Source organism: Macrobrachium nipponense, chromosome 3 (genome assembly GCF_015104395.2).
Source record: "Macrobrachium nipponense isolate FS-2020 chromosome 3, ASM1510439v2, whole genome shotgun sequence".
Classification (NCBI taxonomy): domain Eukaryota; kingdom Metazoa; phylum Arthropoda; class Malacostraca; order Decapoda; family Palaemonidae; genus Macrobrachium; species Macrobrachium nipponense.
Window position 1 is genome coordinate 91670534 of NC_087202.1, and position 14983 is coordinate 91685516.

At 39.9% G+C, this 14983-nt stretch overlaps 1 protein-coding gene and 1 non-coding gene across 2 annotated transcripts in view; both read left to right on the plus strand.

Annotated features, from left to right (window-relative positions):
- The window catches only part of LOC135222446 (short/branched chain specific acyl-CoA dehydrogenase, mitochondrial-like), a 223558-nt gene extending 209727 nt beyond the window's left edge, over positions 1–13831 (plus strand). Inside the window, exon 9 of the mRNA XM_064260532.1 lies at positions 8470–13831. Within this exon, the coding sequence (XP_064116602.1) occupies positions 8470–8648 (179 nt within the window). The 3' untranslated portion in view covers positions 8649–13831. The remainder of the gene's footprint in view (positions 1–8469) is intronic.
- On the plus strand, positions 3462–3580 carry LOC135222567 (5S ribosomal RNA). The gene has a single exon (XR_010316288.1). It is a non-coding gene; the product is annotated as a 5S ribosomal RNA (ribosomal RNA).
- Positions 13832–14983: the final 1152 nt, after the last annotated feature.

The following is a 14983-nucleotide window of genomic DNA, read 5'->3' on the forward strand; positions in this document are numbered from 1 at the left end:
GTTCCAGACCCCTCACAAAGGGGAATTTTCCCGTAAGTTTGGCATGGTCTCTAAAAACGCTAATAAATGCGTTTTTAGAGTTTGAACACTAAATTTGACTCTAATCATACTCCTTAAGTGTGAAGCTAACTTTTAAGTGAAATTAAAATCACTGTAATTTCATTTAAAAGTTAGCTTAATACATTACTCTTAAAAAAAAAAGAATAAATAGTTGATAAAAATAGAGGAGTGTGTGAAGATTACATACATATACAAACATATTTCTATCTTCTTTCCCCCTTTCGACTGACTAATCTATTTTTAGAAGTCTTCTCAACCAATGATTTTTCAACATCTAACTCGCCTGGTAGTTATATATATAGCTTACGTCCCTGACGTCACGGCAGAATTTCAAAAACTCGCGGCAATCGCCGATTGGGTAGTTAGGTGTACCACCTGTGCGCCCTCTACCCGGGTACCTGGAACCATTCCAACTATTCCTCAGATTTTCCCTGCCGCCATACCGGTGACATCGTTGGATTTTCACTCGTAGCCCGTGTTTTTCGCAGCTTGTTTTGGTGAAGTACACTTGGGCTTTGGCTTTTGCCCTTTTATATAATTTTCTTATTGATTATTTTGACCCTTACTTGTTTGGATCTCTTTAAGAAATTCGAATATTCTTCGAGTTATGTTGAGCACCGAAACTAGTTTAGGGAGTATAGGAAATAGAAGTTAAATAGACCTCTTTTCCTCCCGTAACATCGGTGTTAACTGTAGATGTTAGGGAATAACAAATGGATAAGGTAAAGACAAATTAGAAGATAATTTGCCAAAATAATAACCTTTAGGCAAATTCCCCCCCCCCTTTTCCGTTAGCTTATTAAGCCTATCATTCCTGTAATTGCACTTTTTGTTTTGCCCGACAATTAACACAAAAGTAGGTTGTTAGAACAATCGATTGTCGGAACTCCCGAGACTTTCTCCGAGGAATCGGCTCAGAAAGCCAAGAGTACTTTGTCTCGTTCTTCTAGAGAAAGCCAGAAATTGGATAATTCTCCCCTTGCTAATTACCATATGAATCCTTCTCCCGTAGTGGTAGTTTCAGAACCCTGTTACTGAAACAGGTGAATAACCAACACTTAAAAGATATGATGGCGACCATTCAGGTCCTGGGCCAACAAGTAAAATCCCTCACAGGAGATACGGATAATATGTGGGCAACGATGAGAGATTTTAAAAGAAGTGCAAGGTAGGTGCAGTGTTAGTGCAAGTGCAGTGGAGGGTGCAGCCGCTCGAATCTGCCGTGCTTCTAGCCCTAGACCTCTTCCAAGCTCCCCAACCCCTGGGAGAAGGAAAGTCGACAGGCGAAGGAAGGCGAGAGGTTTTAGCTCCCGAGCAGTCGTCCCCTCGAGCATACCTGTTGACGCTTCCCAGGACGCTCACCCTCGCCACAGGAAAGGCGAGGTAAAATTGTGCTCTTCTTCGTCGGATGACGCAGTTCCCAGATGGGGCTGGCGTCTTGCGTCGGAGTCAAGACCCCTCAAAGAAAATACACTGCTGAGCAGCGTCGAGAAGTGACGCCTTAGGCTCAGGATGTAGCCAGTGGAGCAGCCCGGAGCGCTTCCCTTCCAACTCCGATGGTAGCTCTCCTGCTAAGAACAGACGTAAATTGTCGAACAGACGTAAATTGTCGCACAGGCGGCTGTCTGCTTTGGTAGGAGACGAAAAGGATGTCGGACGCTTTTCTGCCTTCGGTGCATGCTCCCTCTCCTCCTTCGGATTGGTACTCGTCCCCGGAACGTTCTTCCCAACCCTTACTTGACGTGGAGAGAGAGTTGGATGATGTTGCGGCTTCCCCAGTCTGTCCCCAGCAGCAAGAAGCTCTGCAAATAACTTTGCTTCAAGGCTTGCAGCAGAAACTCTCCTCCCTGATGCAGGTCTGGCTGCCTGCAGTAAAGAAAAATGTCATTAATCGTCCAGCTCAAGAGGTTCCAAGTGCTGTAAGTCATCCTGAGGAAGCTCTTCACGTGTGTTGCACAGACGGTGAGCGTCCAGCAACAAGTGACCTCAAGGTTCGACAGGACAGCAAGCGCCAAAAGATTGGACGCCATGACGCCCGAGTAGCTGGACGCCAGGACGTCATGTGTCAAGAAGTTGGATGCCAGGCGCCGAGCGTCAAGAGTTTGGACGCCAGGCGTCAAGAGGTTGGCGCCAGGACGCCAGGCATCAAGAGATTGGACGCCAGGACGCCGAGCGTCAAGAGTTTGGACGCCAGGACGCCAGACATCAAGAGTTTGGACGCCAGGACGCCGAGCGTCAAGAGTTTCGACTCCAGGACGCCAGGCGTCAAGAAGATAATAAGGAGACGAGGAGGAGGAAGCAGGACGTCGCTACTTCGGTCTTAGGACAATCAGAAGAAGGGAATGATGATATCCCTCCTTCTCCTGTTAATCTCTTAGAGGTCGTTTCCGACGAGGACAATCGGAAGGGCCAAAACCCCTCGTCGGAATTGATAAGAAACGAAAAGACGAACAACCTTCGTCAGATTTATAGAAGCTCATGTCATTATTTACGGAATTTTTTCTGAAAAACTTTATGCCAGCTGCCCCTCGATCTCCTCCTTTGCAATTTACTTTGAGGAAGACTTTCGAAGATAGCAGTCTTTACGAAGATGATTATGTCTCGCTCTTCCAAACAAGCTTTGAAGATCATGCAAGATTGGATGGCCACTAAAAAGCATCAAGGCCAAACCGTGTTCTTTTTACCTCCGGCCAGACTAGCGTCCAGATCGAACATTTGGTATGAGACTGGAGACTCTTGGCCGGGGAGTTCCTGCCGGCATCCCAGGGGGACTTCTCTAGTCTCGTTGACGCTTCACGCCGCGTAGCCATGTGAAAGGCGAAAGTATTTTGGTCTCCATCGGAGATGGATCACCTCCTCAAAGGCATCTTCAGGGCGTTTGAGGTCTTTTACTTTTCGGACTGGACCCTGGGAGCCTTGTGGAGGAAGACGAAAGTTTTAAAGAACATTTACACAGAGGAACTTATTCACCAAATGTCCTGCATGTATAAAGCAATCAGAGATGGTGCCAGCGAACTAGCAGCTCTGTTATTTTTCAGCAGGCATCTTAAATAAAAGAGCCCATCTTTGTTCTTTTCTCTGTCTAATGGGGTCACGGCCATTCAGAAGTCTGAACTTCCTTATGCTCCGCTATCTTCACATCTGTTCCCACAGGAGATAGTTGAAGACATTACTGCGGCCTTAGCACAAAAAGCCACACAAGGTCTGATTACGAAAACAGCAAGGAAAGTGCTTCCAGCGAGCTTTGTTACGCAGAAGCATAAAGGAGAAACTTCTGTGTCTCAACTCTTTCGTGGAAAGTTCAATACTACACGAAATACGAGACCCAATAGGAAAAGAATAACGAAGAGAGGCTCCAGACTCGGAAGAGCCAGAGGTTGACGTGAAACGCCTTCAGACAGGCCAACGGCCATACCACATTGAAAGCACCGCTTCTCGTCCGATCAGCGAAGTTAAGCTACGTTCGGTCTGGTCAGTACTAGGATGGGTGACCGCATGGGAATACCAGGTGCTGTTGGCGTTCTCTGTTTTTTCGGCAAGAGACGGTCTGATCAACTTCTGGCAAGTTTGAGAGAACAGGATGGGGAGCAGGAGCAGACCTATGGTCCATTCACTTACTCAAAGAGGGGTGGAGGATTCTTTTCCTGATGAGACCCCCTCTAGCAGCAAGATCAATAGACCTTTCAGCCGAATACAAGAACAGATCCAAGGCGGGCTCTCTACAATAACAAGTGTCTATAAGGTTGCAGAAGGAGGCAATAAAGAGAATTCAGGATCTGGAATCCCCAGGATTCTGCAATCGATTATTCCTGGTTCCCAAAAGCTTGAGGAGTTGGAAATCAATGCTAGACGAGAGTGCACTCATGGTATTTGTGCAGAAAACAAAGTTCACGATGGAAACGACAAAATCGGTTCTAGCAGCAGTCAGACAGAACGACTGGATGGTCTCACTGGACCTCCAGGATGCGTATTTTCACATCTCCATACACCCGAGTTTTATTAGTCCACAGGGGCAAGGTACCAGTTTTGGGCTCTCTGTTTGGCCTAAGCACAGCTCCACAGATTTTTACAAGGCTGATGACCAATGTAGCAGGTTTTATTCACACGAGAGGCATCAGAATCACCTTGTACTTGGACGACTGGCTCCTCAGAGCTCCTTCCCGCTCACGCTGCCTGGAGGATCTTCAGACCGTGATGCAGTTAGCAAAGAAATTAAGTCTGTTAATAAACAGGGCGAAGTCTCAGCTGACCCCATCCCAAGAGATTCAATACCTTGGGATGAAGAGTCGAGGTCGGGATTTTCGGGTTTTTTCCGTCTATAAGCAAGGACGGAACATGCCTTAGAAAACCTTACGAGTCTAAAGAGACAGACATGCTCAGCGAGGGAATGGATGAGTCTGCTGGGGACTCTTTCCTCGCTAGAATAGTTTGTCTTCGTGGGAAGACTGGATCTATGCCCGTTGCAGTTTCATCTAAATCAGAACTGCGACAAGGAAATAGAACTGGAGACCAAATGCATCCCCATTTCAGAGCCAATAAGGCCGTATTTAGAGTGGTGGAGCGACCCCGTCAAGCTCCAGAAGGGCTTTTCTCTATATCAAAGGAACCCAGACCTAGTGTTGTTCTCCGACGCGTCGGACTCAGGATGGGGAGCAACACTAGGGAAGAAAGAAGCCTCGGGCTCCTGAATCAGAGAACAGGAGAAGTGTCATATCAATCAGAAGGAGCTAACCGCTATCTCTCTAGCTCTTAGAAGGCTCCAACACTTAGTAGAGAACAGAGTCGTGCAGGTCAAAGCTGACAACACGACAGTGTTGGCCTACATCAGCAAACAAGGAGGCACTCAATCAAGGTCTCTGTATGAGACGGCAAGAGAACTTCTTCGCTGGTCAAAGGAGAAGAATGTCGTCCTCTCGACATAATGGACATTGCATGAGGCGACTTTGGGGACGCCCGTACATAGATCTCTTCGCAACAGCGTAAGCAAAGAGGTTAGAGACTTACTGCTCTCCTGTTCCAAATCCAGAAGCGATGTACATGGACGTGTTTTCTGGTGGTCTGGTCCAACTTAGATGTTTATGCTTTTCCCCAGTTCAATATATACACAAATTGCTAAAAGATTTGTGTCGCACAAGGGGACCAGAATGAATCTGATGGCCCCTTACTGGCCGACAAGTGAATGCTTCACAGAGGGACTGGAATGGAAGGTGGACATCCCGAGAAGCCTACCTCAGAGGGTAGTTCTACTCAAGAAACCTCACTTGGAAAGGTTTCACTAAAACCTCCAAGTGCTACAAGTAACTGCCTTCAGACTATTGAAAAACTCACAAGACCTAGAGGTTTTTCGAAAGAAGCAGCGGGCGCGATCGCAACAGCAATTAGGTCATCCACCGTTAAGGTATACCAATCCAAGTGGGAGGTATTTAGAGAGTAGTGCAAGAACAACCATGTGTCCTCTTCCAGTACCTTTGTGAGGCTCATTAGGAAAGCAGACTAAAGAGGCAGGAGCCTCGAAGTCAGCTTCCCTATCAAAAGAGTTTCTCACAATCGGGACGACAAACATCCCCCCGATCAGGACAACAGGCGTCCTCCAGATGGGGACGACAAGCGTCCTCATGCCTAGGACGACAGGACGACAGGCGTCCTCGCTCGCATAAGCGCAGATGTCCTGATCAGGACGACAGGCGTCCTCCTGTTCAGGACGCCAAGCGTCCATCTAAGGACTCCAAGCGTCCATCTAAGGACTCCAGGCGTCCGTCCATCCAACCTGGACGCCAAGCGTCCACACTCTCAGGACACTAGTGTTTGCCTCACACTACCTTAAACAAGTCCAAACAGTAGACAAAGACTGCCGCACGCTGTGTCCGTTTGTAGCGTCTAGTTCTGTAGTGGGAGAAGGGACTACTCCTGCAATCCCATAACCCAATACCCTTTTTGTTCTTTCCTTGGAATGATTACATTTTTATGATTGTTTGTGAAGACTGGACGCAGTCTTCCGCAATCATTGACTTTTAGTCAGGTGGTCATTTTGTTCCTTGGTAGTGCCTGGAACAAGGGTATTTTAGGAGGCCTAGTCACATAGAGGTTATACACTGGTTGACAGCTCCTAGAGGTCTTCAGCCCCCTGGGTGGATCGCTGGATCTCTTAAGGAATACAGACATAATGAGGCATAATATCATTGAAGTCAGCTTCCTTAACAGGTAGGAACCTTAAGTTGGTTTATTAACCCTTATGTCAATTCCAACGATGTTAGCTGTCTTTGACCCGCCACCAAAGGTGTCAATCAGCTATACAGTAGTACCTCGAGATACGAAAGGCTCAACTTACGAAAAATCCAAGTTACGAAAGCCAATGCGAAAAATTTTACTGCTCTACATAAGAAAAGTTTTCAAGATACGAAAGGTTGTTGCTGTAAAGTCCCGAGATTCGCCCGGACCACCGAGAACAATTTTAAAACTCCCGCGCCGCCAAACTGGAGTAAACTCGCCACCATCCTCCCGCTCTCCCATTGGTTCCTGATGCTAGTCACCCCATAAGGTCCTGCTCTCCTATTGGTCAGCATCTACCCCTTGTGCTTTAAGTATTCTATTGGTAAAAGGTTGCTGTAAATTGAAAAACTTATTCATGCAATACATTTAATAAAGAAAACATTAGGTAAAGATAGAATAAAGAATAGAAATGAATGGTTATTATACTGTTTGGTAGTTTCAGTAGTTGAAGAGAGATAATGAAAATTTATGGCTTACTGTGTAAAAGTGATTGCTTGGCGATCGTTCGATACTCGTAAGTGCTGGATGTAAACAGACGTTTGGAAGCTTTTTTTTGTTTGTTTATTATAGTTAATGGTTACTTAATAATTATTTGAAATGAGTACATGCAATACATTTAATAAAAAAAATTGTGAATTAGATATCATAAAATATAAAATAAATCAGACTGCCAACAAATACGTATTTTTTAGAATTCTTCTTCTGTTTTATTATTACGTTACGTATACGCATGTTTCATTATAGCTGTCGGTAACTCGGTATCTTCATTAGGTAAAGATAGAATAAAGAATAGAAATGAATGGTTATTATACTGTTTTGTGGTTTCATTAGTTGAAGAGAGATACTAATGACAATTTATGGCTTACTGTGTGCTAGGAAAAATGATTGCTTGGCGCTCGTTCGATACTCTAAGACGGGTAAGAGCTGGATGTAAACAATCGATCGGAAGGTTTGTTTTTTGTTTGTTTGTTTATTATAGTTAATGATTAATTAATAATTATTTGAAATGAGTACATACTGATTATTTATACATTTTATTGGCTTATTCTAAGCTTTTAGCTCTTAGGTTTAGATGTCAGAATCATAGACTAGGCTACAGTAGCAACCGCTAACATAGGCTAGGCTTATTGCTAAGGGACATATGCTAAAGTCCTAATATATGCAGTAAAAATGGGGTTGAATATTACATGCAGTTGAATATTACTCAAGTATGTACAGTATTTTGCCTTTTTGGAGTCATATTTCTTCCGTCGTAACCCTAGAACATGTGTTTTAGGCCTGGAAATATAATTTACTGGGGTGTTTTTGGAGGGCTTGGAACGGATTAGCCATTTTACATGTAAAATGTGTTCCAAGTTACGAAAAACTCATAATACGAAGGCCGTCTCGGAACGGAAATTTTGTATCTCGAGGTACCACTGTATATATATGTACTATAACTACCAGGTGAGTTAGATGTTTAAAAATGATATTTTCATAATAAAATAAATTTTTGAACTTACTCACCTGGTAGTTATATATATAATTTAATTCCCACCCTCCTCCCCTCTAGAGACTAGGGGCATGGAAGATCTGAGGAATAGTTGGAATGGTTCCAGGTACCTGGGTAGAGGGCGCACAGGTGGTACACCTGACTACCCAATCGGCAATTGCTGCGAGTGTTTGAAATTCTGCCGTGACGTCAGGGACGTAAGCTATATATATAACTACCAGGTTAGTATGTTCAAAAATTTATTTTATTATGAAAATATCATTTCTATATGGACCATATCTACCCATTATTCGCAGGAAAAATCGTGTATTCACGGTTGCGCTATTTTTCTATGGGATATATCTACAAATTACTGTATTTTCTTATCAATTTCATGATTAAATGCACTTTTTGTGATAAAACTATTAAATAATCTAGGTGTAAGCATTTTCAGTAAGTTTTTCTTGAGTTTGAACTAACAAAACATGTAGGCAGTTTTAAGCTTTTTTAGAGGGGTTCTAAGTATTTGCAGATTCCAGCTATTTGCAGAGGGGACTGGAACCCATCCCCCATCCCCCATGAATGTACTTCGAATATTTATCCTTATTGACTTGTGTAACCCAATCCTGAAAGTTATTCCAGTAGCAAATTTACTTTTAACTTTACAGAGGTAGCTACGCGGGTAACTTCAAAATGCATTGAGCTGATGGGTGGGGTTGGATTCACTAAGGACTACCCTGTAGAAAAGTACTACCGGGATTGTAAAATAGGGACCATTTATGAAGGCACCTCCCACATACAACTAAACACTATCGCGAAGTTAATTGCCCAGGAGTATGAAAGTTAAGCATTTTTATCTTTATCTAACAAAGTATTTTAAACTGTATACAGTACTGGAAAACATCGTAATCTTCATTGTCTTGCAAAGGACTCTTATTGTATTCAAGCTTCATACATTTGAAAATACCCTATATGTGTGTTATGGCTATATTTTGTGAATGTAGTTCTTTGGAATGTTAAATTCTTCAGATTTTTAGATACAGTAACTAATATGTAGTAGTTATTTAGTTTGTATCCCTGCAATTAAATCTTTAATCATGGTTGGATAATCACACCATATAATTGTTTATCATGCGAATGTTGGCATCTGTATAATTCTCTTAAAAATGCAGGTTTTCTTAAGGTAAGTAAGGGTTACAGCTGGAACTGGCAGTGAAATTAAAATGATCAAATTTCATTGAAATTAAAATCATCAAATTCATGTACTACCACCCTTCTGTGTGCTTTATCTTTTTTTACCATGTGCTTATTGTTTATTTTTTATTAGTATTATAAAAAAGGTCAAAATATTTTCTGGTTCCATTTGGAAAAGGTGAGCCAGAAATGGTAAGCAATTTTTTTTATATTGTACAAGAGCTAATGTAACTTTGGATAAAAGATTATCACAAGACTAGAATTGGTAGTGACTCAAAGCAGTTATACATAAAAGGTTATTTAAGTAAGTAATTTGAAAGCAACCTGGTATAATATTCCCTCACCATTATTTTTTTGGTAGTGACTCAAAGCAGTTATACATAAAAGGTTATTTAAGTAAGTAATTTAAAAGCAACCTGGTATAATATTTCCTCACCATAATTTTTTTTTGCTGTACTTCCTACACAAATAGGTAGAAAGAGGGATCATAATTTATGGATTTTTATCATTTTCATCATAAAATGCACTTACTGTGATAAAACTTAAAAAACCAGAAATAAAAATTTATAGTGAGTTTTTCTTGAGTTTTAACTAAACAAAATAGGCTGTTTTCAGCATTTTTATAATATATACTCTCAGCATACATAATTTATTGCCGACGTTTCACATCGCTTCGATGCATTTTCAAGGCTTGGAAATTGATAAAAATACAAACATAAGGCTCGTCACTGATAAAACACGGTATAATATTTGAAATTGGACACTAAAACATTTAAATATTATACCGTGTTTTATCAGTGATGAGTCTTATATGTTTGTATTTTTATCAATTTCTCAGCCTTGAAAATGCATCGAAGCAATGTGAAACTTCGGCAATAAATTATGTACGCTGAGACGTCTAAGAACAGAGTTGTATTAACATTGTTTAAAGTGTGTACATAAACGAACTTTCTGTGCAAGTATTGTATGCCGACTGTCAGCCTCAAAATGAAATGCAATTTTTTTTTATTTTTCTTCTACGTTTTTGAAAAATTGATGAATCTAACAGATCTTTTTGATAGCATAAGCGCTATTCATCCTCAAAGGAGTTACACACTCATGGTCCTCCCATGCCTCCACAAGACAGGCTGCGATCATCCGCATTACACTGTGTCCTGCAGAAAAGTTCAATAATCCCCAGGTTTTTTTTCCAGAAATTGTGTTTTGACTATACTTTTCAGTCGTCATAACACCACTCAAGCTTAGTTTTAGGACTTTTGTGAAACATTTTAGGTCCCTAAGATTGTAACAGTAGGCTTATATAGGCAGTCCCCGGTTATTGGCGGGGGTTCCGTTCCTGGGGGTGTGCCGATAAGTGAAAATCGCCATTAACCAAAACTCTGTGATTTATGGTGCTTGTGGTGCTGATAACCGGTTATCGGCACCATAAGCACCTTTATGGTGCCAATAACTGGAACTCGTCCTGTTGTGGTGCCAAAAATCGACGATTTATGGCGTTAGTCAAGCCCCATAAAACTGGATCGTTGATAACAGGTGACAGTCTGTATTTGTTTAAATTGGGAGCCAGTAGGGCTCTTGCAAGACAAGAAGTTAGAAGTAGATCGCTCGGCTACAGTGCAATTGCCATGCTATTATTCTTGTTTGGCAGTGATATTTAGCATTAAGGTAATAATACAGGCAGTTCCTGGTTATCAGCAGACTCTTATCGGCGATCCAGTTTTATGGCGCTTGTGTAGTGTCATAAAATCGGTGATTTATGGCGCCATAACAGGCCTAGTTCCGGTTATCGGTGCCCTATGGTGCCATAACATACCTAACAGACACACCATAATTGTGCTTATGGTGCCAATAACCAGTTATCAGCGCCATTATGGCGCCATAAATTGCTGAGTTTTTTTACCGTAAGGGTAAATTAGATTAGAGTAACTTCTTGTTTATGAAAATCAGGGTTCTTTTAAAATCTTAAAGGAAATACAGGCAGTCCATAGTTATTGGCGTACTCTGTTAATGGCAATTGGGTTTTATGGCGGTTGTGTAGCCCCATTAAAATTGGCGACTTATGGTGTCGTAACGGATGAATTTTGGTTATCAGTGCCTTAAGATGCCGATAATAGTTATATTATAACATACCTAACTGAGGCACCATTAACTGAAACTTTGCACCATAAATCACCGAGTTTCAGTTTTCTTTTTTTCAAGGGAATACAAAAAGTATGTTTTCAAAATGGTGAGCTTTGCTAAACAATTTAAAATCTTAGATATAATGATTTTATACACTTTTGGTATGATAATTCAAATAATTATTGATTTTAATTATGTACCAACTGACATAGACTATACGCTAAATAACCCTTACCTTGCATTTAGGAATAGACCCGGGTAATCAAAAGGAGCAGAAGCAGCCATAACATCTGTTAAATACACACACACACACACACACACACACCACAACACCACACACACACACACACACACACACACACACACACACACACACACACACACACACACACGCAAAACGGGCAATGAACTGGGTAAAGGCCAAGAGAGGTAAACATTACTCTTGCCCAGGCGGTCAAAGAAAGACTGATGCGTGATCGTAGGTGAATGGTCTTCGACCATCCTTCATCCGATCTACGCATGCGTTGCCAGATATCACAAGATTCCTTGTTTTCATCTGTTTTTTAACCAGATCCAGCTAGGCGCTAGAAATTATCCTATTGTTAAGACCAAAGGTTTGTAGCTATGGAAAATACAAATTGTCTTAGAAAATTTGTCGTCCTGACAGGGGATAAACCAATTTTTAGTAGCCACTGTGAATCCTCAAACCCGCTTACTTTTTCTGATGAAAAAGCATGGGACTGGGGTGAATATTTATCTTGCACACAGACATAGTGTGTAATGAGGAAAATGACTGACATACTCATCACATCTGTGCGAGTGGGACATAGAGAAAGCTGAGACAGTTGCAGTATGACAGGAGATAAGAGTTTCCTGTCTTGTGTCCCTTATATTCAGTCAGTGTACCAACAACACTAGTACTCTGGTTAAGACCAATTATAAGGTTATTCTTGTAATTGGTTGGTCTGTGTGATGGGAGCTCTGGGGGGACCATGAGAGTGTAACTACTTTGAGGATGAACAGCAGCTACCAAAAATACTACGTATTTCCTGAATCTAAACCTGCATTTTAAGGACATTAGTACTTGGTCTTAGTTTACTTTTTTGTAAATTATCATATAGATAAATTCATAAAACTTTTAAATTGATTAAGTGCAAATTGTTAAAACTTCTAAATTTAATAAATGCAAAGATTAGCATTTTGTTTTTGCAATGGTTAACTTGCTAGATCTTTGTTGGTTGTACAGAAATGTTGGTAGACTTCTGTGTATTGTTTTGAAAAGTACTGTTCAGGTTATTTTGTAATGAATTGAAAAGTACTGTTCAGGTTATTTTGTAATGAATTGCCAGAAAGGAGGGGACTGAAGATTGATTTTAACAATAAGTTGTATAGTTTTAATTCCTGTCACAACACAGCACAATGTTACTCTTCATGTTCCTACAGCATAATGTACTCTTTATGTTCCTAAGACAAAATATGATTGTTGAAGAATAATTGACCAAAATACACATAGTACTATATGATTTTTACATTCCAAAGTTAAATTGATAACTGAATTTTTGACAGATATTGCCATTTTTATTTTTTTCCTGTAACTACAGTAATCTTAAATTAATGGGTATTTATACTTTCGATTCCTGGCACCTTTCAAACTGATTGGTTATTGAAATTAAGTTGTATGAGGGCCAACTTTGTCAAATATTATTTACCTGCTGTGATTAATATGGAAGTATTAGATTTTGTAGCTAAATGTAAAGTTTACTACTAATTTAGTTTGGTAGTTTTGCTAACTAATGTACCTGGTGTAGTGTCATTGTGTAATGAGTTTGTAAATAATCCCCTAACCCATGTTAACTAAGGACTCAAAATGTTTAATATATATATATATATATATATATATATATATATATATATATATATATATATATATATATATATATATATATATATATATATATATATATATATAATATATAGATATATATATATATATATATATAATTATATTTATAGTTTACTCTGATTCCCAGAGTAAGTTAGTATTACTTCATTATACAGTGATATTTGTAACATAAGTGGTTGCCAGTACACTTAGTATGTACTTGGTTTTAACCAGTGTATTCTAGAGATGGGCTATAGCCACATTATTCGATGAGGGCCAATAGCATTGCTTGGTGTTCACATTATTGTAGATATATTTTGTTGCTCAAAGCAAGGAGGTTCTGCAGGTTCAGTTTAGATTTCATCTTACTGAATTAGCATGTACATGTTATTGTATTTGAAAGTTTATATAAGGATAGTGTTTAAATGAACAATGTTCAATAAGTTGAAAAGTAGGATATGAACAATGCTTGATTTGTCCCATTTACAGTATGGTATCCACTTTGTTAGAAAGGTATAGATTTACAGTGAAGTTTTTTTTCCCCATTAGGCTTATGTAACCCCATATAAACTTTTATCTGAAATGTGGTACCTTGTAAGAAAGGCTGGATATTACTTTTCAGTCTATTTGTTTGATCAACAGACATGCTATTACCAGTGTGACTGTAGGGTTTAGGGTACAGTAGACTAGTGATGTGTGATAGTTTATGCTTTGGACAAGCAGATTTCCATAGAATTACTAATTACTGTATTAAGATAGTAGGTATTACATTATGGAGACCAGATCCTGAGTAGTGTTGTGACTATAAAGATAGGAATAAATATAGTTTCTTATTTTCTTTTTTTCCATCCTGTAATAATATTAACATCAATGGAAAGAGGAAGATATGCAAATGTACATGGTGAAAGAAAAATAATTTTAAAAAATTTCCCTACCTTCCACAAGAAGTTGAAAATGACTATTTACAAACACTTGTGGGGCCTCTTACAAGGCAATTGTAAATTTGACCAACTTATGTGTGTTTTTTCTAATAAATAATTTTGTTATATTTTGTAAAATTGTAATTACTGCTCACACAATATCCAGAGATAAGAAATTAAAGCGGTAACAAATTCTTAGCATGTTTGTTGGAAAATATTTACGTAAATTTACCGAGAACGAAGATTCAGTAACTTTTTTTTTTACTTTTAGTTGTTTTCCTAATATTTCTTTGCACTTTTCGTCGTAAAATTACATTGACAACCGACATACTATCATAAAAGACAAGAACAAAAAGTAACAGCAGCCCCTTTGTATATTTACAAGCAAATTTACAAAGAGACATCCTGTGAGAGAACACACAGTAGATAACAGTGTGCAAGAGCAATATTAATAGAAAACAGACAAGATTAGTGGCAATGGGAACACACTTCAAGGTAGAGCTGAGGAGGACCCATACATCGGAATGGAGTTGTGAGCTACAGCAGTTGAAGCCTGCACTTTTGGAGATGAGACCCTAAGACCAGAAGAACTGCACTCGAAGGAGAAACTTGAGTACTATTGCTCTTCGCATATTTTTGTTCCTTCAAACTTTTCCTTTTTCTTTTCTGGGTTCAGAAGTATCAAGACCCATCAGTCAGTGAGCATCTTTTAAGGGAATATGACTAGAATTTTCCAAGACACATGTAAATGCTTTTGTGTAGACCATCACCTAATAAGCACATTTTAAGGAAATTTGACCAGAACTTTTGGGGGAGGCTTTGTCTAGAACAGAAAAGCATCTGATTGTTCCTCAGCAGCTGTGCTGTTTTCCCAAGGTTGACTGATACTATTAGTCTTTTTGGGTTTGCAAAGGTTAGTCACTTGCAAGGCCAGATAATTGACCGTCATTGGGTACGGGGGTGGGTTCCCTGGTTTTTCCTACAGGTACACAGCTAAGTTGAGGCAACAACAGTGTTCCAATCAACAGAATTTCAGTGTCTCCTCACTCTAAAACCAGGTGACAG